Source organism: Urocitellus parryii, chromosome 4 (assembly GCF_045843805.1).
Source record: "Urocitellus parryii isolate mUroPar1 chromosome 4, mUroPar1.hap1, whole genome shotgun sequence".
In the NCBI taxonomy this organism is placed as follows: Eukaryota; Metazoa; Chordata; class Mammalia; order Rodentia; family Sciuridae; genus Urocitellus; species Urocitellus parryii.
This window is the reverse complement of record NC_135534.1, coordinates 142,489,079-142,515,033: the sequence shown is the minus strand read 5'-3', so window position 1 is coordinate 142,515,033 and position 25,955 is coordinate 142,489,079. Positions and strand designations below refer to the sequence as shown.

The 25,955-nt window shown below is 38.3% G+C and overlaps 1 protein-coding gene across 2 annotated transcripts in view; it reads left to right on the top strand.

The window, feature by feature from the left end:
- Entrep1 (endosomal transmembrane epsin interactor 1) overlaps positions 1-25,955 on the top strand; it is a 60,960-nt gene that overhangs the window by 23,044 nt on the left and 11,961 nt on the right. For both annotated transcript variants that reach the window (XM_026389256.2, XM_026389258.2), the window contains exons 3-6: positions 12,056-12,166; positions 21,775-21,903; positions 23,629-23,736; positions 23,859-23,992. In XM_026389256.2, coding sequence (XP_026245041.2) covers positions 12,056-12,166; positions 21,775-21,903; positions 23,629-23,736; positions 23,859-23,992 — 482 coding nt within the window. The remainder of the gene's footprint in view (positions 1-12,055; positions 12,167-21,774; positions 21,904-23,628; positions 23,737-23,858; positions 23,993-25,955) is intronic.

The window sequence follows — 25,955 nt, the reverse complement described above, 5'->3', positions numbered from 1 at the left end:
AATTTGGCTGGATATGGAATCCTGGTTCAAAATAATTTCCTTCAAAAACTTGAAGTCACTGCTTGATGCTTTTTGTCATGACTGAGAAGCTTGAGGCTTATCTGATTCTCGTTCCCTTTTATTCTGTAGGGTAGCTCATAGGAATTTTTTTTTTACCTTGATATTAATAGTTCGGTTTTAAAAAAATATGAAATTATGACTCTCAGGCAAATATAAAACAAACATGCCATTAATGAGGAAATACTACTCACTCAAAGAGCATTTGAGAAGCTAAGTTGTTATAGGTAGGTAATGTTAGAAGATTGCTGGGACAGATGCAAAACTAGTTAGTGTAGAGCGGGCCATGAACTGTAACTTTTGAGGTTTTCTATTCCATCAGATGGAATTTATTTCCATCTCTACTGAAATAAAATCCACAACATAAACTTTGCCCCCCAAAGAGTTGTAAAATGGCATTAAATAAATAAATAAATTTAACATAATACTCCCAAAGATTTCCAAGCTGTAGATAATTTTCCTGCTATTCTTCTGAAGTTGCATAAGGATGTGTCCAGGTGTAGGTGCTTTTTTTTTTTTTTTTTCATCCTTTTGAGTATTTAGTGAACCCTTTTCATTTGAAGACATGTATCTTCAACACTGAGAAATTTTCTTTGCTGTTTTCTTGATTATTTCCTGTCTTCCATTTGCTCTCTTTTCTGTTTCTAGAATAGCTAATAGATATTGAATCTCTTGCACTGAAAGTCTTTGTTTTTTAGCTTTTCAAAGTCTTTTATTTTCTATTTCTTTCTTTTTAATTTGTATTCTAGGTGTTTTCTTAATTTTTGTTCCTGTCATTATATTGTTGTGTTTATTTTGAAAATTATATTTTTAATGATCAGAAATATTCTTCTGATCACCAATTTATCCTTTGTCACAGAAACTGTTCTTGTTTTATGTATGCTATATTTTTTCTTTTCTCTATTTCTCTGAAAGTACATATTAGATATATTTAACATTTTTGTTTCCATCCCCTGAATAGTTTGTTTTCTTCCTGAGAGTGAGTGGTGCTGGTTGATAGCCTTGATCCTTTGTTGTATGGTGAGATTTTTGAGTGTCTGTTTATTTCATATCATTCTCTATAGTTATGACTGAAGAACTAGGTTAGTAATATATGTAATATTTCTAATAGCTGTATCTTATAATAACATAAAGGAGATGCATGTATTAATCCACTAATCCCATAAGTTGTTATTGGTATTCTTATTCTGAGAAAACCAAGGCGCAGAGGGGTTAAATAATTTGCCCAACATCACATAGCTAAAAGTGGCAGAACTGAGTTGTACCCTAGCTGGTCTGTCTCTAAGAGTCTGTGTTCTTAATCACCATCTTGCTTGTATGATGGTGCCTGCCCAAAAGAGGACATCTCACCAGGACCCCTGTTCCCCAGCTCTGTTAGGAAAAAGTTCACTGGTGTTACCTGGTAGAAGAATGCTTGTACTTCTTATTACTTTTGGATTTGCAAAAGTCTCTTCAATATTTCTCAATGTTTTATTATGAAACTTCTTAAGCTTATAGGAAAGTTGAGCAAATGACAATGAATTCTCATATGTCACCCACTTGGATTCAATAACTTAACATTTTACCGGGGGTGTTATGTAGCTACATAAGTAGATTTTGTTTTATTGGTACTTCACCTTAATACTTAAGGAAGCATCTACTAAAAACAAACATTCTACATCACCATGATTACATTTTCATACCTCAGAAAATTATTACTAATTTCCTAATGTTATTGGAGAGTCAACATATATGCACATTTCCCAGTTGTCACAAAATATTTTTTATAACTTTAATTACTTAATGAAAAATCTTTGGGGACTGAGGGTGTAGCTCAGTGGTACAGTGCTTGCTTAGCATGTACAAGGCCCTGAGTTTGCTCCTGAGCATTGCAAAACAAACATACACACACACACACACACACACATACATCTTTGCAACTGAAGTATGAATATTGCTATATGTATAAGTATATAACTTCATGAATTATCAAAAAGTGAATGCTCAGGCTGGGGTTGTGACTCAGAGGTAGACTGCTCACTTAGCATGTATGAGGCACTGGGTTTGATCCTCAGCACCATATGAAAATAAAATAAAGATATTGTGTCCACCTATATCTAAAAACAAATATTTAAGAAAAGTGAATACTCCCATAGGATATAACTTAAAAAAAGAAACAGAATGCAATCAAGGTTTACTTACTAGATTTTGTTATTCTGCTTCTTTAGTATTTTTGTACTCTAGAATACTCTTTTGCCTCTTTTTTTTTTAAAATCTAGAATTGACTGTGTGAAGAGATAACTCCATTTAGCTTATATAATCTTGTTGTTGTTCTTCTTCTGTGATATGAAAGATTTCAAATATACCCTAAAGTTATGAGGAATATGATAGACTCCCACAGACCCATTGCCCAGCCACAGCAATCAATACATGTCCACACCGCCTCATCATTTTCCTTGTTCCTTTACATTGGAGTATTTTAAAACAAAGCCCAATCTTTACAGTATTTCATCGTTAAATATTTTAGTATTATTTTGTATGCCAAGTGTCTAATTTGCTTCATGTATATATTTAAAAAATTTTTAAAGTTGTAGTTGGACACTACTTTATTTTACCTTTATTTACCTTTATACCTTTATTTTACTTCTTTATTTTTATTTGGTGCTCAGGATTGAACCCAGTTCCTTGCATGTGCTAGGTGAGTGCTCTACTGCTGAGCCACAACCCCAGCCCCTCATGTAAATTTTTTGTAATTTGTTTTAACTGGAGCCAAAAAAGCAAAATCCTCACATTGTGCTTGGCTGATATATCTCTTATGTTTCTTGCAACCATTAAGTCCCTCTGGCTGGGATTCGTGCTCAGTGTCTCTCATGTTTGCAGTCAGATGGCTGCTGGGCATGGAATCGTCTGAAGGTTTGACTGGGCTGTACATCTAAGGTAGCTCTTTTGCATGACTGATGGTTGGTGCTGGCTGTCAGCTGGGAGCTCAGCTAGAGCTGGTGACTATAGTGTGAACATGACCTCCCATGTAACAGCCATATAACATGGTGACTGGGTTCTGAGTCGGAGTATCCCAGTGAGCATCCCAGGAGGCCTAGGCAGGAGCTACACAGTTTCTTATGATCTCTCTTCATAGGTCCCAGAATGTACTTCCACCACATTCTATTGGATGAACAAATTCCTAAGGCCTGTGTAGAATCAAGGAGATGAGAGCTGGATTCTATTTTTCATATTTTATATTGTGATAAAATACTAAATTAAAATCACCATTTTACCACTTTTAAATTTACATTCAGTGGCATCAAGCACCTTCACAATATTGTACTATCACCAATACTGTTTGCAGAATTTTTTCATTATTCCAAACGGAAACTCCATAGACCTTAAAGAACAATTTCCCTTCCCAAGTCCCTAAAAACACATATTATTCTCTGGTCTATGAACTTGCCCATTTCTAGGCACCTCATGTAGGCGGGGTTGTACAATACTTGTGTTTCTCTGTCTGGCTTACTTAGAAAAGCATTTTCAATATTTATCCCGTGTTGCAGCATTTGTCAGAACTTCATCCCTTTTTATGGCTAAATATTGTTCTATGGTGTGTATCGAACCTCACCTCTTGATGTGAGGAAGAGCATTATTAATACAGAGAGGAAAGGACCTGATGGTGGTCATCTTAAGAGTCTACTGACTCACTGGCATATTTCTCAGGAGCTGTATTTTTGTGATGCGGAAGGGCACAAAGGTCATAAGGTCTGACTTTTTAACTTATTGAACCTTGAGACACTAAGAGCAATAGAGCAGGGACCAGAAGAAGGGAAATAAAGAAACTTAGAAAAGTACAGAGGAAAGGACAGAAGGATAATTGAGAAAGGAACATGAATCTCAAGAACTAGAGATCTTTAACTTTCCACTGCTTCTCTTATCTTCAAATCTCAATTAATTTCTGCCACCTTATTCCCAAGGAACATTGCAGATTGGGCTCCTGATCAGTTCCCCTTGTAAGAACAGCAAGTCTCATGTGTCACATGGTCACTGTTTCTCTGAGAAGCTCACGAGATCCTTCCTCAGGTCCTTGGACACATTCTTGATGAGAACGTGCTAACTGAGGGAGGATAGACCTGTCCAGGTGGAGGAGCTATGGAGGCAGACACTTCTCACTAAGCCTGATTGCTTAGCTACTGAGAAAGAGCACTTTCCTGAGAACAAACGAAGGTCAGTGTGCTGAGAGGGGGACCTGAGGGACCTGGAAGAGAGCTGGGACAGGAACCCCCGTAGGGCACATTTTGCTTTTCACAAGTAAGGAGGCTTGGAAATGCCCCTGAGCCTGTGCATGTCTTCATCCAGCTCCAGGTTCTGAGTGCTTTTAACTCCTCAAATCTGTGTCCCAAGTGGATGAACATTTGTGTCTCACTCTAGTGGGCAGAGCAAGAGGGTTTTCACTCATGTTGAAAGAGGAAGGGGAAAAGAAGTGTTATCATTATATTTTAAACACTTTATAAAAAGAAAATCAGGAGACAGCGTAATGTGAGTAAACCTGGCACTTCCCCGCCTTTGGGAGGAGGGGGAGACAGCTGCTTCTGCTCCCCGCAGCAGCCTGTGTTTGCCTTGTTGGCAGGAGAATTGGTCAGGACAATGACAGTGGATCTGCCAAGCTTCTGGGAGAAGGGTGTCAAGGACCAGAACCCTGCAGTCATTGCATGTGGAGCTCCTGAAGTGGGGTGAAGTAGCTCGAGTGTGGGCGTTGAGTGCCCCACAAAGAGTTGTTAGGTGTGGTTGGTCGCCTTGGGACCGGGTGATCATCCACACATGCATTTTGCTAAACCACTAAAGAAAGGTTTTAGATTGGAGTCTTGCCTTCAGTTTTTTTCCCCCAGTGCTATTGTGTTGAGCTCCTGATTCTAGATTGGCCTAAGATGCTTCCTCACACTGAATCAAAGTTCAAACTTTTAAGAGGCACACAAATTGTTGCCTTGACTGTCAAAGGTCCTGTGTCCTTTGTCTTATTCACCATTAACTAGTCAGAGACTCGCAGCTCTGGTTCTATGCCTCTCAGGATGGGAATGTTAAAATGACAGTTAGCTCCCCAGCCATTGGAAATTGTCTCAGTAGGGAAATTGTCATCTGAACTCTGAGGACTGGGGCTTTGTTTGTCCTCTCACCCACTGCCCTTACTTCTTCTTCCTCTGAACAATGGAACAGAAGTCCCAATTCTTCCATCTTTTCCCAGGATCTGTGGAGGTGGCCATTTCCATTCTAGGATTGCTAGTAAGTGGGACTTTGCCTTTCAGGGCCCACGTGTGTGTGTGTGTGTGTGTGTGTGTGTGTGTGTGTGTGTGTGGTCTAGAACATGAAAGCATCATTTCTATAAGCAGTATCCATCAGAAAAGATCCATTCTTTTCCATTGGTTCAATGATTCACTTACTCATTTTATTTACCATCTACCTGTGTTTTTTTGTCCTTGGTTCAGATTTTTGTACCCCACTGGAGAAAACTCTATTTTATTTTTTTAAAATTATTAAAAATTTAAAAAAGTTTTTTCAAATTAAAAAAAAATTTGAAGCAGTATCAAAAGAAATCTGTTTCCAAAGTTTCCTCTCATGAGAAAAGAATTTGGCAAACTATTGATATTTAAATAAAAACAACACATATAGTTCACTGTTAACATTTAGTAAAAATATTTATCATTTCTGATAGTGTAAAAAGGAGGCTTGATTTCAATGAATGTGTTATTTTTTAAGGGACTCTTTTTTTTCAAGCACAAATAAAAACCTTTCTGGATTGGAGTCCTGCATGTAGTGCAGGCAGATAGAGTAGGGGCTAACCCAGTGTGAGAAGGTCATGAGGACCTACGTGCACCCAGAGTAGCAGGACCCTGGGAGGAGTCTGTGAGAGTGAGGGAGGGTGTGAGGACCTGGGAATGGGACAGTAAGGGCAGTTACAGGAGAGGTGGGGATGGGAGGGTGCAGGGGAAAATGCACTGAAGCCAAGCTGGAGAAAGGGCAGGAAGAAAGGAGGCCATGGTTCCTGATTTATTAAAAGTTCAACAAGTGTAGTTATGGAGGAGAGACGTCGTGCATGTGTGTCAGGTCCTGCCTGGGGAGTTCCACGTTGCCTTACCTTTGGTGTTCCCTTCAACCATCTTTGAGGTAGGTATTACTTTATTTTATGGGTGAATATGAGACACCTAGAGAGATTAAGGTAGTTTGTCCAAGATCACTCAGCTAGTTAGTTAATGGCCTGGAAACACACTCATTTAAAAAAAAAAAAAAATATATATATATATATATATATATATATATATAGAGAGAGAGAGAGAGAGAGAGAGAGAGAGAGAAAGTAGTTGGACACAATACATTTATTTTATTTATTTTTATGTGGTTCTGAGAATCAAACCCAGTACTTTGCACATGGTAGGCGAGCACTCTACTGCTGAGCCACAACCCCAGCCCCAGAACACACATTTATCTAACTCCAATTCATTTAATTTTGTGTTTTAAATTTAGTTCTCATTTTTACCAAAGTCACACATGCACGTAGTTCAAAGAGTCAAATAGTGTTGTTAATTTTAATAAGAGTATCAAGTTCTTTGTCCCTCTTCTCTTAGGGTGGCCATCTCCACCATTTTTTTGGTATTTATCTCTGTATTTATAAAGAAAACATTGGCATTGCGTTTCCTGATATTCCAGAGTTAGGTATCCTAGACAGTTAGGAGATCTTGATTGTTGTATTTACCTTTGATGTTCTCTTTCTCCATATAGTTACATCGTAATTTTGGTCAGGGCATTATTCAGGTTTTATCAAATTTAAAATCTTTTTGGGGGGTTGTGGATGGACACAATACCTTTATTTTATTTATTTTTATGTGCTGCTGAGGATTGAACCCAGTGCCTCACACATACTGGACTAGCACTCTACCACTGAGCCACAACCAAAGCTCCAGTCTTTATCTTACTTTGACTATGATAACTTTTCCTTTGGTGTAAAATACTTAGATTTCCCTCAAGTTAACAATGGTCTTTTCCATTCCCCTTAGTTTTTCTATCACTAAATCCCATTTCAGCACTTGCCTCTGTAAGCCTCTTTCTCAAACATTCAGGCCTGTTTATGGGCTTCTCCATCACTTTCCTCCTCTTGGAGATGCCCTGCAGCCTTGACTCACTGTCTGGACCTGCTGCCATGAAGTCCTACCCTAACTGTCACCCTTGTCACTGTTTGGCCATTATTCTGGGCTTTCCCATTTCCTCTCCCTGAGGCCGGGTCTGTTTCCTAGCCCTCATGCCCTCTTTTTATTTCCTTAGCTCCCCTCTCATTTTCACAGTACATCATCTAGGAGCTTTGTGAGAAAAGCATATGTGAGAAACACATTTTAAAACTAATGTATAAATTGTAGAACTGTAAAAACATTTTTATTCTACTCAAACTGGATTGTTATTTTTAGCAGAATATAGAATTCTGAGTTGGAATTTTCTCTCAAAAATTTAAAGACATTGTTCCATGAAATGTGGGTTCTGCAAAGAAAAATCAGTCTCATGTGTGGTTGAAGGAAAATTTCTTCTGGGTCCATAGCTGTGGTCAAGAAAAGGAATCAGGAGTTCTGATTTTGTTGTTGTTGTTGTTAAAAAGGGATAAGGTATGCATAGTAATATGCACAAATCTTAAATGTATAGTTTGCTGAATTTTTATAGATGTGTACACTTGAGTAATATTCATCCAGGTTATGAACTGGAAAATTTCCAGCATTCTATAATGTGCCCTTATGCCCCATCCCAATCAATTTTCCTACCTCCCTATTGGAATATATTGATCCACTTTTCATTACTGTAAAGAAATACCTGAGGTAGGCTACTTGTGAAGAAAAAAGGTTTATTTACCTCACTGTTTTGGAAGCTGAAAGTCCAGGTTCTGTGCAGGTTCTGGTATGGTCCTCTGCCTCACCTCTTGGAAGATGACAGTGGTGGTAGCAAGAGATCACATTGTCAAAGCAACAAGCCAAAGATACTGGAGTCCCATAATCCCTTGTAAGAGCACACCCTCCTTTGCCTATGGACTTCTCAGTAGGTCCCGCCAACTCTCAGCATGGCCACACTAGGGACCAGACTTTCAACACAGTGAAACTTTGTGCAAAACTTTTAAATCAACCAAACAAGGGGTACCCAGTGTTCCGATATTTTTCACTATAGATTAGTTTTACATGCTCTAAAACTGCACATATATGGAATCATACAGCATGTGCACTTTTGTGTCTGGCTTCTTCACACAGTATAATGTGTCTGAGATTCATCCCTGTGTTTCTATGCATCTGGAGTTTGCTCATTTTTATTGTTGGAGTTATTTTATATAAACATTTTTCATTTTTAAATTTTTTTGGTACTGGAGATTGAAGCCAAGGGCACCTTACCACTGAGCTACATCCCCAGTCCTTTTTATATTTTTATTTCGAGACAGGGTCTCACTAAATTGCTCTAGGTCTTGCTGAGTTGCTGAGGCTGGCCTTGAACTCATGATCCTCTTGCCTTAGCCTCCTGAGTTGCTGGGATTATAGGTGTACTCCACCGTGCCTGGCTTTATTGCTAAGTTTTATTTCTTTTAGGAATATATTATAATTGTTCATCCATGTTCCTGTTCTTAGGCATTTGGGTTTCTTTTTTTGGCGATTATGAACAAGTTGCTGTAAGTTTGCTTATCTGGGCTTTTTGTGAACTCTGCATTAACCTGTCTTGGGGGGCATATCTGAGAGTGGAATTGTTGGGTTATAGTATGGTTCATGTTTAACTTCATTAGAAACTTATGATAGTTTTCCGTGGTGCTTGTTATCATTTTATAGTTGTTTCTTCAGTAGATTTGGAATCAGCCTTAATTGGAGACTTACTTCCATTTCCAGAAGTGTCTGGTGGCCACCCCTTGCTGAGTATTTGGGGATTCTGAAGAGTAAATCCTGTAGGGGTTTGTCTTCCCTCCTTGCTGTTGTGGGATTCATTTTTCTCAGCACCACTGGGTCAGTTCATACTCAGCCTTCTGAAACTTTGCTGCCCCTTTACATTTCTGCATTTAAAATCCTCATTTTACTACCATCTTAGTGGGTTTCCAGGAGCTAGTAGACCAAAATGCTTCCCTTCAACTCGCCATTTGAAGTCTAATCAGTTTTAAAGCTTGTGCTTTCCCACAATCATTGGAATTGCTTATTTATTTAAACATGAACAGTAAGTTTGTCACATCTTGAGCTTGGAGCAGTAGGGAGGTAAGGGACAAAATAAAAGTCCTTTGGCAGCAGGGAAAGGTCAGCCTATTTAAAGAATGAAATCTTATATTAAAACGCACACTCAACAATACCAAGCTGTGATAGCCATAATTATTTAATGGCATTATGCGATAGGGATTATGAATAAATTTTATCAGGTGAGAGGCAAACAGAAGGTGATGCTGCCTCTTGGTAGCCACAGACTCCCCAAACCTTTTATTTAGTCACTTAATTGATGCCTGGGATGAACTTGGACACAATGCAATTGATGAGGGGCAAGGTGAATTCCAAATACTGAATTAAAAAACAGTATTTTTTTTTTTTTTGCATTTTGCACTTGGTATGAATATCACAAAATATTTAAGATTCAAGTTAGTAGCAAATGAAACCACAGCATAAAAGGTTGATGTCAGGTTGCGAGTCCTTGTGAGAGGTCTCACTGCTTAGGTCTTGGATGTGCATCTTCCCCTGATGTCCCCAGGGCCACGTGGGTAAGCCCTCTACTTTTTGGCTTCCAGTCTGTCTCATGATTTAAAATACAGGTTCTAAGAAGACATTTCTCTGTCAACCCTGGGCTTTCTCTTTCTTGAGAACAAATCTGAAGAACTTAGCTTCTGTAAAATTCAGGGACTGAAAGTCATGGTGCTCACTTCACTGGGCAGGTTTTAAAAGTAATTGTACTGACAGTTTTTTTTTTTTTAAGCAATTGCACCATTTTATACTTGCACAAGCAATGTTTCGAAAGTTCAGTGTTCCTCATCCTTACCAACACTTGGTATTGTTGACTTTTAAATTTTAACCATTCTAGTTGTGTTTAGTGGTATCTCATGGTGTTTTTAAGTTGCATTCATGATGATTGATAATGTTGAACATCTTTCCATGTGCCTGTTGGCTTCCTGTAACTTTCTTCTGTGTGTGCGATGTCAGTCCAAGTCTTTTGCCCCACATTTTGAATTGAGTTGTGTATCTTTTTGTTATTGAAACAAGGGGTTATTTATATCCTGGATACAGGTTCCTTGTTCAATATATGCATGAAAATATTTTCTCCTTATCTGTGACATGCCTATTGATTTTGTTGTTGTAGTTTTTGATAGCCAGGTTTAATATTTTAGTAAAGAGATTTGGGGTCCAGTATTGGGAGTGTTGGGTCCTCACTCAGTTTTGCACGGGGTGATGTTAATTTTTAATTTTATGAAGGGTCGTAGTGGGCTGTTTGCTGTAGGACCAAAACTCTGCTGTCTTTTCAAGGCATCCTGTAGTTTGCTATGGAAAATTTCCAAAGGAAAGTTCGAGATCTCCCTGTACTAGCACTGACTGTGTTGCTGGATATGAAGATTTCAGATGTGTTAAGTATCTGAATAGCAATTGGCAATTTGCAGGAATCTACGTGGGAAGATCCTGCTCTGTCATTTGCCAACAACACATCCTCCTTTTCTGGAAAGCTTTGTCATAATCACAAGTAGTACTGTGCAAGAGGGGACACATGTTGCCTGCTGCTCACGTCAAGTCCTCTGGCCACCAAGGAATCCAGCCTGGGAAACTGGAATGTAGCCGTGATCAGAATTTTCCCAAAGATTTTATGACAGGTTGTTACAAATTTATAGCAATAAAAGGAGAGAAGCCAGACTCCTCTGGGAGAAGCAGGAATTTCCCCCTAGGAAGGATGGTATCATTCGGTATTAAATACTGACTTACATTCGGTATTAAATACTGACTTACAACATGGGTCTGGAGAGATGCTTTGAAGTTTGACAGGGAATGAAATTATAGTTGAAGGCCAAGTATTCTCTATTGGTGTTTATTTGTGAACTCATTTGCCAGCCAACTCTGATATATCAGCTATCTAAATTGATGCTTTGTTTACACAGTAATAATTATTGGCTCTAACCTTTTGTATTTGTTTTTGTATTTATAAAAAATTTCAATATTCATAATAATCAAGTTGAAAGACCTGTGTAGCCTCTGATGTTCACCAAGTAAATGCTGGTTTCTTGGTTGACTTCTGTCAGTTCTTAATTATTTGGAGTAATATTATATTATTATTATTATTATTATTATTATTATTTGGGTATTGAGTTCAGGGACACTCAACCACTGAGCCACATCCCCAGCCCTACTTTGTATTTTATTTAGAGACAAGGTTTCACTGAGTTGCTTAGTATCTCACTAAGTTGCTGAGGCTGGCTTTGAACCCTAATCCTCCTGCCTTAGCCTCCTGAGTCACTGGGATTATAGGTGTGCCCCACCACTTTGGAGTAATATTATTTTTAACTTTGGAAAAAAGTTCACAGAAAATTTTTGTGCACTTCTTTAGTACCTAAACTGTCATGATCTGTGAAAAGACCCATTTTTACTTTCATTTGTATCCTATGATATTTGGCCATCAATGACTTGTTTTTCCTGTATTCCTCTTATAATCTAGAGCTTTTCTTTTGTCTCTTTACTGTTATTGATCTAGCAAAACTCAGGAAAAGTCAGAATGACTCAATGAGGAAATAGCCAGGGCTTCACACAACATCTGGATCAAAGATGAAGGAAGAAGAATTATTTGCAAAGAGGAAAAAAATAGGAACATGAGATTATTGAGAAGATGTGAGTCAGTGGCATTCCTTAGCACAATTTAAAAAATTCTAAAATATGGTAAAAACAAGTTTATAAAAGCATTGTTTGAATTTTTAAAAATTTTCTCTTGGAAGAATTTTTTTTTCTTTGTTCCAATCAAACCTTGCCTGTATTTAGCTGTGGTCTTTTTCTAACTGCCCATCCTCTTTCCATTTTAGGTAAACCTCTTCGTGTTGCTCTCTGTGGTTTGTGTCCTCCTAAATCTTGCGGGATTCATCCTAGGCTGCCAAGGGGCGCAGTTTGTGTCCAGCGTGCCCAGGTGTGATCTGGTAAGCAGCCCTAGACATCACTGTGCATCAGGCAGACCTTGGCCCAGCTGCTCTCCTGGTGTGACGAGTAGCAGTGTGACTGACAACTGTGCAGAAGTGAAGCCTGAAATTGGTACAAGAAAGTGGGAAAACAAAGCAAAGAGCTCTTGCTCATTATTTTACTTGATTGTCAATTTTTGCCACAGCAGTGATCAACCATTATAACCCCAGAACCATAGACATGTCGTACATCATTAGTTAGTGAATGATCTGTCTGCCTTCCTCTAAAGAGGAGAAATGGGTATTAAAAGGATTCTGGCTAATGATCTTTATATGAAAGCTCTGTGGTCAGGTGAATGTCAGCATTAAGGGATTTTCTGAGTTCAGAGGATAAGTATGGGGCATACACCATTTATTATGCAGCAGCCTGCCAGTGAAGTCTGGGACAGCAGGCTATAATCAAAATTTGGTTTTCAGAGCTTTTGGGATTTCAGGATTGTGGATAAAAGGGTGTGGACTTGCAGCATTTCTAATTTTAAAAAAATTTTAAATTGTGGTAAAATACATATAACCTAAAGTTGACCATCTTAACCATTTTTAAGTGTACATGTGAGTAGCAGTTGTGTGCATTTACACTGCTGTGCAAGCCATCTCCGGAACTCCTCATCGGGCAACTCTGAAATAGCATCCCCCTCTCATCCTCTCCCTGAGTGCCTAGCAACCACCATTGTATTTTCCACTTTCATGAATTTCAGTTCTCTTAAGTACCTCATATAAGTTGAATCATACTGTATTTATCTTTCTGCAAGTAATTTACTTCTCTAAGTATAATGCCCTCAGGATGTTTCCATGTTGAAGTGTGTGTAAGAATTCCCTTCCCTTTTTAAAGCCAAATAATACACCATTGTATGTACATGTGACACATTTTGTTTATCCATTTACCCATGGATGGGCCCTTGGGTTGTTTCCATCTTTTGTCTATTGTGCACAATGCTCTATGACCATGGGTGCAACACATATCTCTTCTGCACCCTGCTCTCAGTTGGTTTGAGTGTATTACCCAGGAATAGAATCACTGGCTCTCTCTGAACTTTTTAAAAGTACTTCTCAGTAACAGCTGTCTCTGTGTGACACAAAGCAAAAGGAATGGATTCTTTGGAAGTTGTAGTGAATCTCATCTATTTGGAACTTAGTTGTGAGGTGGCCTGATCCTACAGAAACCAGCAGGATGCAAGCAAAGAGGGCTGCCACCTTGCTACAAAGGCTGTGGTGGATTTGAAGCTCCTCAGTGAAACTCATGACCTCCCCAGACAGGAAAACTTCCCAGGAACTCAACCGAAAACCTGTTGCTCTTTTTTTTTTTTTCATTTTGCAATTATAAATTTATTGATATTCACTTTACATTGTGATCTATAAAAGTGAGAATACAGTGTTGATAATGAACACAAAATGTTATGGGGATACTCATGAAGAACAACTTGATTATATCACATCATCTACAGGTTAAATCATTGCAACTTAAATAACCTCTTTCAGAAACCTTAAGAACTTTCTTATTGATATTTTTCTATTTTAATGGGGAAGGTGGATAAAACAAATGAAAAATTGAACACCCACAGATGATGGAGTTGGTTGTAATGTTTTTCAAAATCCAAATGTGATTATGGGAATATGGTATCTAGTGATAGCCCTGATTATTTATGTGGATCAAAAACATGGCTCCCTCACTACTAGTTAAACCAAAAGCAACAAATTGCAACCACATTTAAACTGTATAAGATCCTTATGAAAACAAATGAATGCCACATCTTACTTTATTTGATATGTCTAAATTTAGAAAGAGAAAAATTTAGGTAGGATGTTCTATTATTTAAAATATCAATGTAACATAATGTGAAATATGTAAATTTAAATGAAACTTCAGTAACCCAGAACTCCAACACATCTCTGAAAGCAGCTGTGGAGTTGGCAGCCTGGAGAATTTATCAATGTAATTGCAATACAAAAAGATACTGTTTTGAAAAGGGATACATAAGAAAAGAGATATGAGCTTCAACTCCAATTGAGCAATTGCCTTTTTATCTTTAGCAATGCCTTTTTATCTTTAGCCTCAGTTTCCTATCTAAAATTTTCTCTTTCTAAATTTAGGCATATCTAGTATCTTGATTTTTTTTCTATATGCATTTATTTGTTAGACTATTCTAATTTTAACTATTATCAGATAGATATTCATTAGTTATGTTTGTCAAATGTTTTAAATTCCCATAAATCATCAAATTATTACTATAACTAATTTTAATTCTTAAAAATACAAAGGATCTTCTTTTATAGCTACTACACACTCTGGCACATGTGTAAGTGTATATGACCGCACATCTATATTTTGAAATTAATGTTTATTTAGGTCATTATTTCTAAATGCTAAATGTTTTTACATAATACATAAAGTATAGATTTCTAAGTAATATTTTAACACATAAAATATTAGTAAATTGTTCAAATATTGTTATAAATTAGATTTCTTCTTTTAATTTATTTTTTAAAATTTGTTCTACTTAGTTGTACATGACAGCAGAATGCATTTTAATTCATTGTATTCAAATGGAGTGCAACATTTCAGTTCTCTGATTATACACGGTGTAGAGGCGCACCATTTGTGCAGTCATACATGTACCTAGGGTAATGATGTCCATCTCATTCCACCATCTTTCCTGCCCCCATAACCTCTCCTCCCCCTCCCATTTGCCCTATCTAAAGTTCCTCTATTCTTCCCGTGCTGCCCCATACCCACCATCATAGATAAATATCCATTAACCAGAGAAAACCTTCTGCCTTTAGTTTTTTTGGGACTGACTGACTTGGCTTAGCATAACATTCTCCAACTCCATCCATTTACCTGCAAATGCCATAGTCTTATTCTTTTTTAATGCTGAGTAATAGTCTTTCTTAGAATTCTTCAGATTCTGTAGCTTAATAACCTTAAATTATGGATTCACATAACCTTTAAGACCCTCAGTGAATTGTCATCCTGTCTTTGCACTGGAGCAGCTCACAATCCCTATAATTGAGGTAAACCCCACCTGTTATTTCCTAGGATCTTGCCCTATTTTCTTATTTCTAACAATGGTGTCTCTCCCACAAGGATTCCCTTCCCCTAACCTCTCCATCTGTTCAAATGCTATTAGTTTTTTTAAAGCCCCATTAAAAGACTGTTTTCTTCAGGAGATAGTCCCTGATCCACAGAGAAAATAATCTTCCAGAAGATTCTATCTGTACATTTCTTAGGCGCTTATCTATCCCTTTCTCTTTTGTGCTAAAAATATTTATGTACCCGTCTTCTTTTTTCTCAGCTGGAATCTCCTGGAAGAGTTATATCTAGGTCTCTTTTATCTTGGGAGTTTCCAGGAACCCCACACATACTCCTCTATGTACAAATAGTTCCCAGAGAAAAATTCTGGACAGAGGTTGGTTTTCTAATTATTAGCCACACAGCAAATGAGAAAGGGTAAAGAGAAAAGACACAGACCAGAAGTGAAAAGTGATGATATATGGAAGGACGATTCAGGAAAATTGTTGCATAGATCAGAATTTCCTTTCTTTTTAATTTTTTTTAAATTTTATTTTTATTTAACTGATTTTATTTTTTAAAACACATGACAGCAGAATGTATTACAATTCTTATTACACATATAGAGCACAGTTTTTCATATCTTTGTATATAAAGTATGCTCCCGCCATTTCATGTCTTTATACATGAACTTTGTTTTTTTTTTGCATTACAATTCTTATTACACATATATACCACAACTTTTCATATCTCTCTTTGTATATAAAGTAGGTTGACACCCAATTCGTGTCTTCATACATGTACTTTGGATAATTATGTCCATCACATTCCACCATCCTTGCTAATCCCCCGCAAGAATTTCCTTTCTTTTTAAGACTGAATAATATTTTTTTCTGAATAATATTCTTTTAGATGTATATGACCCATTCTGTTTATCTGTTAATCTTTGATAAATATTCTACCTCTTGGCTACTGTGTATAGTGTTGTGATGAACACAAATTTATCTCAAAAATATCTTTTTGGGATCCTTTGGATTTATACCCAGAAGTGGGTTTGCTAGATCATATGGCAATCTTCTTGGAAATTTGGTACTAGGAATTGAACCCAGGGTGTTTAGCCACTGAGCCATAGCCATATCCCTTTTTATGTTTTATTTTGTGATAGGGTCTTGTTAAGTAGCTTACGGCCTTGCTGAGTTGCTGAGGCTGGCCTTGAACTTGTGATCCTCTTGCCTCAGCCTCCTAAGGTGATTACAAGCATGCACCAACATGCTCAGCAGTAATTCTCTTTTTAACTTTTTGAGGAGCCTCCATACTATTTTCCAAAGTGGCTGCACCATTTTAGGTTTCTGCTAACAATGCACAAGGATTCCAATTTCTCCACATCCTTATTGACACCCATTTTCTATTTTTCTTATAGTGGCCATCCTAATGAGTATGATGAGGTTATATCTAATTGTAATACTGATTGCATTTCTTTGATTATTAGTGATATTAAACACCTTTTCATGTATTTTGTTGGCCATTTGTATTTCTTTTTGGAGAAAATGTTTATTTAAGTCTTTTGTCCATTTTTCAGTTAGGTAATTATTATTATTATTTTTTGTTGCCTTGTAGGAATTCTTTTTATATAGTCTATATTACCCCTGGTAGATAAATACTTTGTATGAAGTATACTTTGAATTTAAGAATTACCTCTACAAAATCAACTCTGTGATTATTTCTGATTATATAATTGTGAAAGTTTGAACAAGCCATGAAATATAGACTAGAACTTAAGAATCACTAAAAATCCTAGTATTGTAGGGATCCTAGTTCTAGCACAGTTAACCACTTAGCTTTGTTTTATGCATCTTTTTATTCACACAGTATACATAATTTCCCATCAATGGGATCATATTATAATTAATTGTTTTTCATTAGGAAGGTCATTGATAAATGAAGTAAGTCTTTGGGAAAGGGAATAGTTTCCTTTCCCCTTTTCCTCTTTCCCCCCAACATCATTTTACCTTCATGGTAACAGTCTGGGAAATTTCCTTTGGTAAATATTTACAGGATAGGGTTGTTCATGATTTTTCAAGAATGGGATATATTCTATATGCTTCGTTACAACTTTTCTCACTTAAAATATTTATCATACAAAGATTAATACAGATCTAACACCTTTTTTTTCTTTTATCACTGTAATTCCAGTGATTCAGAAGACTAAGGCAGGGAGATCTCAAGTTCAAGGTCAACCTTGGCAATTTAGTGAGACTATCTATGTCTCAAAGTAAAACAGGGCTGGGGTAATATAGCTTAGTGATAGAGCACTTTCTTAGTATACATCAGGTCCTTTAAACCCTAGCACTACAATAAAAAATAAAAATAGAAATCTTTTGCTGGTAGAAATGTGGAGAGTTACTGGTGGAAATGTGAGATGTTTTAATTCTGTTTTGTTGTTGGCTTGGGTTTGGGCCAATAGAAACAATGCTGCCATCAGCACCATACTGTATCCCCATGCAGGCTTTTAGTCCTGACTGGAATAAGCTTCCAGGGCAAGGGATGGCTCTATAGTGTATCTTTTGTCTAATTTATTATAAATCCAACAATCTTATGACTCTGTCCAGTTTTTAAACATTGAGTTAAAATTTACAGTGGAATACACAGATCTTATTGCACAGTTGTCTGGGTTTTTACTCAAGTTATGTACTCATCTTGACCAGAACATTTCCATAACCCTAGAAAGTTCTTTGGTGTCCCTTTCAGACACTCTCTGTGCTCTCATAGGTAGTCATAGTTCCTGTTTCTTTCACTGTAGGCTAGTTTTGCGTTTTCTTGAATTTCATATAAATGAAATCATATGGTATATACCTTGTTATGTCTTATTTTGCTCAGCATAATATTTCTGATACTTACTCATGTGCTTGTGCCCTTTTTGGCAGAGCAATATTTCATTGTATGAAACGACCACAGTTCATTTTATCCATTTTCCTGTTTTGATGGACATCATTTGGGTTGCAACCAATTTGAAAGTATTATGAACAAAGCAGCTATGGACATTATTGTATAGTGTTTTTGGGAACCTGATTTTATTTCTTCTGAGTAGATACCTGGGCATGGAACTGCTGGATCATGTGTCAAATGGGCTTAACTTTTTAAGAATCTGCTAAACAATTGTCCAAAGTAGTTATGTGAAATAAGTATTTTTATCTAAATTGGATATCTAGTTCCTTTATTAAAAGATACTACCCTCTAAAGTATTAAAGGATACTACCCTCTATCATCTCACATTTCCACCAGTAACTCTCCACATCTCTATCAGCAAAAGATTCCTATTTTATTTTTTATTATAGTTCTAGGGTTTAAAGGACCTCATGTATACTAAGCAAGTACTCTACCACTGAGCTATCCCTGTTTTACTTTGAGACATAGATAGTCTCACTAAATTGCCAAGGTTGACCTTGAACTTGAGATCTCCCTGCCTCAGTTTTCTGAGTCACTGGGATTACAGGCATGCACCACCACACCCCAGCTCTAATTATTTTTGCCAGTCTGAGCAGGCTAAAGTGAGACGTCATGGTTACTGTAATTTAATTTACAGTTCCCTGTTTGCTAAAGATGACATCATAATTTTTTTGGTTAAGCTCTCTGGAATATTCTAATGTGTGATTAGGGTTGAAAAACCACAGTGTTGGAGGATAACAGGAGGAAGACAGATCTGATAGTGGTGGGTGATAGTATCAAGGTTGAAGGTGGGTGTTCATTACTTAGCATTGGGGAGACATCTTTGGGGCTTTGAAGATCAATGAAAAAGACTGAAGAGAAGTAAAAAGGAATCTTTAGAAATATTGGGCAGAGATGGGTTTAAAGAGAGAAGTGAAAGCATTAGATGGTTCAGGATCAGGAACAAGGAACACCAAATGCACCCTTGCCTTCAGTCATCTTGCAAAGAGCCTGGGGGCTTCCTTTTATCCTGTGGGCTCATTAATTGGTATGCATAATCACTTTTATGATTCAACTTGCAGATGGTCTTGTTTAAAGGGATCAACTTTCACTCATCTGGAAAGTGTTGCCATCCATCTTGGTTTACCCTAAAGATTTTAGAGTTATGTGTCTGCCTATGTGAAGGTCAGGTGTTAAATGAGTCCTGCAGCCACCTGTGTGGAGCACACAGACCTGCTTCCTCACTTACTGAGCACCTTGCTTCAAGAATGAATGCTGTGGAAGGAAGTAAGATGATGCCTAGAATTACCTGGGGGAAGGAGAGGCTTTAGGCAAGGTCTGGAGGCTTGTTCCAATGAGGAATAGAGAAATAGAAATCATGTGGAGTCATGGTGGAGAAAGTGAGTCTGGTTCCTGGTGGGGAGGAGAGCAGGGTGAAGGCTCCATTAGCGCGTATTTGTTATAACCAGTGTCGTTAGTGTTAATACAGGGACTGTTCTCCTGGAAACTTTAAAGGAGGAAGCCTATTGGGATGAACATTCACCTGCAGACTGCAGCCCAGTGTACGGGGTATTACTGATTATGGAAGAGGGGCAAAGAGAAGCCAGGGATGCCTGGAAGGAGAGAAGTGTTCCTTCCTGTCTAGACTCTGTTTAGAGCAAGCCTGTGAGAATGGCCAAAGTAGTTTTCCTTTAGAGGGTAGTATCAATAGTGTTTTCTTTAGAAGGCTAGTAGCAATAGTAGCAGCAAGATATAACTTCAAAAACTGTGAGACAGTGGTGGAAAAATTCTAATACAAACAGCCTGTGCCTCTGTGTGGGGGGTTATGGATCTAGGTTTGGGGACATGGCTAAGGTAAATCGTTTTCATAGACACACCAGGAAAAGATGGAGACCAGAAGGGGATGAGTTAATAGAGATGATGGAGGCCATCACGGTAACTGAGGTTGTCATTCCTTGTGCTTAAGGCAGAATTTATATTAAGATCTGATACAATAATGCATCCCTTTCAATGTGATCTGAGGACAAACAATCAAAAATGTTTCAGAATCCATGGAGTTTTGGAAGAAGCAAAACCAATCTATAGATGGCAAATCTATATATGGGCAAAAATTGAGAACAGGGGTGCCTCTAGGAAGGTGGGGGCAGAGATTGATGGAGAAGGGTAGGAGGGGCTTTCTCTGGAGATGGCAGTGTCCTGTAGTCGTAAGGGCTTGGACACATAGGTGTATGCATTACATAGAAGTCCTCAAACTGAACATTTAGGATTCATATTTTTTTTTGGTGTAAATTATACCTCAAAATAAAAAGAAGCTATAGTCCCTCTGCCCTCAAATATTATGTAATCTAACAGAATGTTTTTCTTTAGTTCCCTAGTCTACTCAGATTATAAGGAATCAAGTTTTCTCTTAATTTTGTGAAACACTGATATTTCTTACTGTAACTAGAGGTTAAGAATCTCATTTCAATAAGAAGGTGCCTCCTCTGTTTAGCAACTAAAATAGTGTGAATATTCAGTCATTCATAAGGATTCCTGAAGAATTTTGCAGCTAGTGAAATTAGAGCTGCCTAATTAACAAGCAATGAAAGAGGTAGAGCCTTTCCTTTTAGGCAAAATGAAGCCAACTCTTAATAGCTCAGGCAGCAGAACAAGTGAGAATAAACCTCACCCTCAGATTATGGGTCTTAGTGGCCAAAATCTGGTATTACAAATTCCATAGCATGGACTCAAGAAAAACTTGAAAAGTAACTGAAAGTTTGCAAAGCATCTCACTAAAAATGGATGAGGTTATGCATCAATTACTACTTCAAATAACATTTTCTGGCTGGCCAGAAAATATAGGAGAAATTCAGGAACTTTATCTCTTATTTAATAGGTAACAACTATGGCTACATTGAAGATGTGGAAAAAAGTTCTCTGTAACCCTGTCTGGTGTACAGTAGTTTGATATACTATATGCTTGTTTCACATATATGGTGGATTGGACTTCGTACCTTCTTGGAGTTAGATGAGACCATGTGATTTGCTTTGGCAATAAAATTATGAGTTAAAATGATGAGTATTATTCAAAGGAGGAAGTATTAAAGTAGGGTTGCTGTATTTAATAAGTAAAAATATAGGATGCCCAATTAAATTTGAATAATTTAATTGGATAAACTGTTAATTTTTTTTAGTATAAGTATGCCTCAGGCAATATTTGGGACATACTTATATTTAAAAAAATTATTGTTTGTCTGAATTCAAATTTAATTGGGCATCCTATATTTTATCTGGTGATCCTATTTTAAGTGCCAGTGTGCCATTGATCATGTGCTCTCTATCTGTACAGCATGTCATTCATGCCATGCCATGGAGATGGTGGATGTTCCATTGGTCTGAGTCCCCAAGGGATATGTTAAGTAGATCCCCTTGCTGATCAGCTGTGAACTTGTATCATGTATGAAAACTAACCTTTGTTGGTTAAGCCACTGAAATTTTGGTTTTGGTTATTACTGTAGCATACCTTTGCCTATTCTGACTAATGCAGGTACTGCCTAATTATGTTATATCGCATTCTGTAGGACTGATGTTTTGTGGTCCAGCAAGAGAGTGATTTTAGTTCATAATTAAATTATTGTTCTACCTCTTTTCCATTAAGGTGGATTTAGGTGAAGGTAAGATTTGCTTCTGTTGTGAAGAATTTCAACCAGCCAAATGCACAGACAAAGAAAATGCCTTGAAACTCTTTCCAGTTCAGCCTTGTAGTGCTGTTCATCTTCTCCTTAAGGTATGTTGAACATGTTCCAGCCTCACCAAGAAATATACCATTGTGCCCTTAATGAAGGCAATGTTACTCGAAATGTTCCTATCCTGTCACTGTCCTCAAATAATTAAGCTGCTGATCATAGATATGAGCAACCTCTTCATTAGTGACTCAGAGGCAGAATTGAGTATGGAAAGAACCACAGATTATTGTTTCTTTAAATTATGAATTTAAAATTTTTGAATACACAACTTTCTGTGTGTTGAAGAATTGTAAGTTAGCAAAAAATGGAAAGAAGCCTAACTATACATATATGTGTGCCCGTGCATGCGTGGTGTAACTTTTAGCAGAGACTTTAAATTGCAAGCTCATTGTCATTGTTCTGCTGCTCATTGGTTAGCATGAGTGAGATATGGAGCTTTGTCAGATGTTGCTGTTCTGTGACACATGGACTAAGAAGAGAGGTAGGCCAGACAATAATGGAGAAATTCATTATCTCATTTAATAGGTAACAACTACAATATGAAAAAGAAAACTTAAAAATAAATAACAATTTATCTCAGTCAAAGAGAAATACAAAATTAATCGTTGTTAGGGAATTGGATATAAAAATTCAGTTCAGTGAGTGACAAAATCAGTTGGTGAACCTGATTTGTTGTTTGGATTGTTTACTGCAGATCTTTGTTTTGGTTTTATTTTTGTTGTGAGGAGGAATCTCTAAGCAGAGCAAGATAACTGTTGGAAGCTGCCAGCCCTGGGTTTAGTGGATGTAAAAATGGCCTGCTTTCTTTGGCTTCTACATATTTGATGGCTGAGTCACTGCCAAACTTTCTGAGCCAGGCCTTAACTTGGGGAAAGCCCCACGCAGGAGCCAGGACTGTGGCAAAAGAAACTTTTGGAATTGCCTTTGCTGCTGTGCTCAGAGGAAAGAAGTCCTGTTTATGCTCTGGTTGCCTTGGCCCCTGCTGTGCCCTAATTGGGTGCTTGGAGCAGCACTGCCAATTGCTTCTGAAATACAATAAGTGGCCACAAATTAAGCAGCCCATGCTGTCCTGGTGGGAGGCTGGGAATCACATCCTAGGGAACACCAATTTCAGAAAATAACTTTGCTACTCCATTGGAAGGTGTGTTTCTAGATAGCATTCTGGTGCTTGCAGAAAGCAAGCATCCTTTGGTATTGATGGGGGGTTGGCTCCAGGACCCCTGAGGACACCAAAATGTGTGATGTCCAAGACCATTACATAAAACAGCATATCAGTTGCATAGAATCTACACATATCCTCTTGCATTCTTCAAATCATCTCTAGATTATTTTCTATGCCTAATGCAATGTAAATATTATATAGTTATTGTACTGTTTAGGGCATGATGGCAAGAAAAAAGTCTGCATGGTCAGTCCTTTTTTTTTTTTTTCTGAATATTTTCTATCTTCAGTTGGTTGAATCTGCAGATGTGGAACCCAAGGATACAGAGGGCCAACTGTAACATCATCATACCAGGTCTTTTTGAGACAGACAGCTTCTGAGATGAGTTTTAAAGATTAAAAAGTGCACACTCTTGCAGGAGGGTCATAATAACAGCCGGCCTTAATTTTGGTGACTTCCGGGAGCCAGACCCATCTCACACTTGTCTTTTCAGGGCCCTTGTCTCCCCAGGATGTTGTGCTTAGGATTCAGATATGTTTTAACACTGCATGGCGGCTGTCTGCACTCAGGTGCTCCGTAGCAATGTTTTTTTTTCGTGTTTCAGAAAGTCCTCTTTGCCCTGTGTGCCTTGAACGCGCTGACCACCACCGTCTGCCTGGTGGCCGCCGCCCTGCGCTACCTGCAGATCTTTGCCACCCGGCGATCCTGCATCGTAAGTCTATGCGAGGCGCTTTTGGTGCCGAGTCCATGGAGCCAGCCCCTCGCCCTTTGGTGTGACCCATTGCTTTTCTCCCCTCGCCCTTGTGCTGACTCACCAAAGTGCCCTTTAATCAGGATGAATCCCAGATGTCTGCAGAAGACGTGGAAGATCACGGACGCATTCCAGACCCCGATGACTTCGTGCCGCCTGTGCCTCCCCCTTCCTACTTTGCCACCTTTTACTCGTGCACACCGAGGATGAACCGCAGGTATGGTCCCTAAGTCCTGCTGCGGTTCTCAGTGGGGTCCTCCGTCTTGAAAACTGAGTCTCCAGAGGTCACAGCAAGACTCTGACTTTTCTTGGAGATATAGATGGATTGTGTTGTTTGTCAGGGTTCTCAATTCTCATTGTCTCTTTTCTCTTTTGTCTGAAAAACCCAATGAATCAGAAGAAAAGTCAAACCTTGACCTAAAGAGATACTTTTTCAATTTCAATTAGCTTCCTAGAGAAAACTGACACCCAGGGAGATAACAACTGTAATTTGACATGATTGAAAGTCGCTGTTACCCTGGAAACGCTCCCAGTTAGCCGAAATCGATGTTTCATTATAACACCATCAGCAGGGCCCAACAATCATGAAATTCTTCCCAGCCATTAAGAAAAGATTGATTATTAATTGCATTATCCTGGTTTAGGAAAATAGACACCTTGCTTATTTTCTTTTTCAAACTCCAGCTCAGAATTTGACCATCTTTTTTCAAATATCTGGAATTATCATTTGTAGAATGAAATGCTACCTGTATTTGTCTGGTTGTTACTGACTTCTAGAAATGAACCTTTAAGAACAACGCATTTAGTCATGCAGCAAACATACAGTCAATCCTTAGCTGCTTGCTCATTGCTGTGTTAGGTTATTGAAATTCAAAAGGAGCTAGACCTGCTTCCTCCCCTCCGATCAAGGAGTATACACCTAGGTCGTTAGAATGTGTGTTGAAGGATCACACTATGATCAAAAGAGACACTTGGGGTGCACGGAGGAGGTCTGCCTAACCTAGAATAGTGAGATGGGAATGGCTTCCTGGAAGAAGTGACCTTAAGCTGAGTTTAAACAATAAGCGAATTTATTATACTTAAGCCCCAAAGAAAAACCTCTGAATTTGCAGTAAGACTAGTATCTTGAACTTGTTATCCTGAGGGCCATGCATTTCAACTTTTTAATTTCTGTAGTATATGTGAAGTTAACAAACCGTTTTGGTGCCAGGCTTGTGGTTATTGGAAAAACATTTTCTAAAGTTCAGGGCAGCTATATGTGACTTTTCAGATGGGTCCCACTAGGCACTGTTAATGCTCTTCCTGACCTGTCCTACTAGAAAATCCTGAACCCCCTCCCTTCCCTGCCCAGACAGAGGCAGCAGTGATCACAAGCTGGAGAGGGTGTCAGCTGAGTGGACAGATGGCCTGGGGCAGCTGTGGGATAGCTCAGCCTCTCTTTGGGGAGTGGCCTTCTGGCATTTTTAAGCTTCAGGGGCCAGGGTAGCTTCCATAGTCTTGCAGGAAATGAACCAAGACATACAGTTGCTGAAGAGCTATAGCAACAAAACACAGATTATTTGGGTGCCACTGGACATATTTGCTAAAACTGTAGCCCAGTTTCAGGAATTCTACAGAGGGCACGCTGGAGGACAGTGAAAACGACTGTTGCTTCATCGTTAGGAAGAGAGATGCCATCTTCAGTAAGAATCCTGGCTCTCTGAGCTTGCGGGTGAGCACTTGGTTGACCTCAGAGGAGGCAACAGACAGATTTGATTTCCTGCAGTGGCAGAAAGGGAGAGTGACTCATGTGCTTCAGGAGTCCTGCTGTCCAGCACATGTCCTGCAGTCTCCCCACCTTGCTTTCTCTTTTTCCCTTTCTCTTTTCTGCTCCACCATCTTGATGTTTGTCGGTATGGATTCCACACATTTTGGGGACCTGGGTATATTTTTATATTGTTCTTCTGAGTCTTGAGACAGCCTCTGGTCAAATCCAAGTTGGGAGAAGACTGACATGCTTCTCGCCAAGGGCTTTACCATGTCCAGAAATTGGTAGGTCACTGGGGGTCAGGGAACTCAAGCAAAATACCCTTGTAAGAAAGAAGACCCACCCAGTCTGGAATATATGCCTGGAGTTCTGGATCAAATCGCCACTGGGCAAACACCCTCATTTTGTGCATTTCTGCAATATCAGAGTGCAG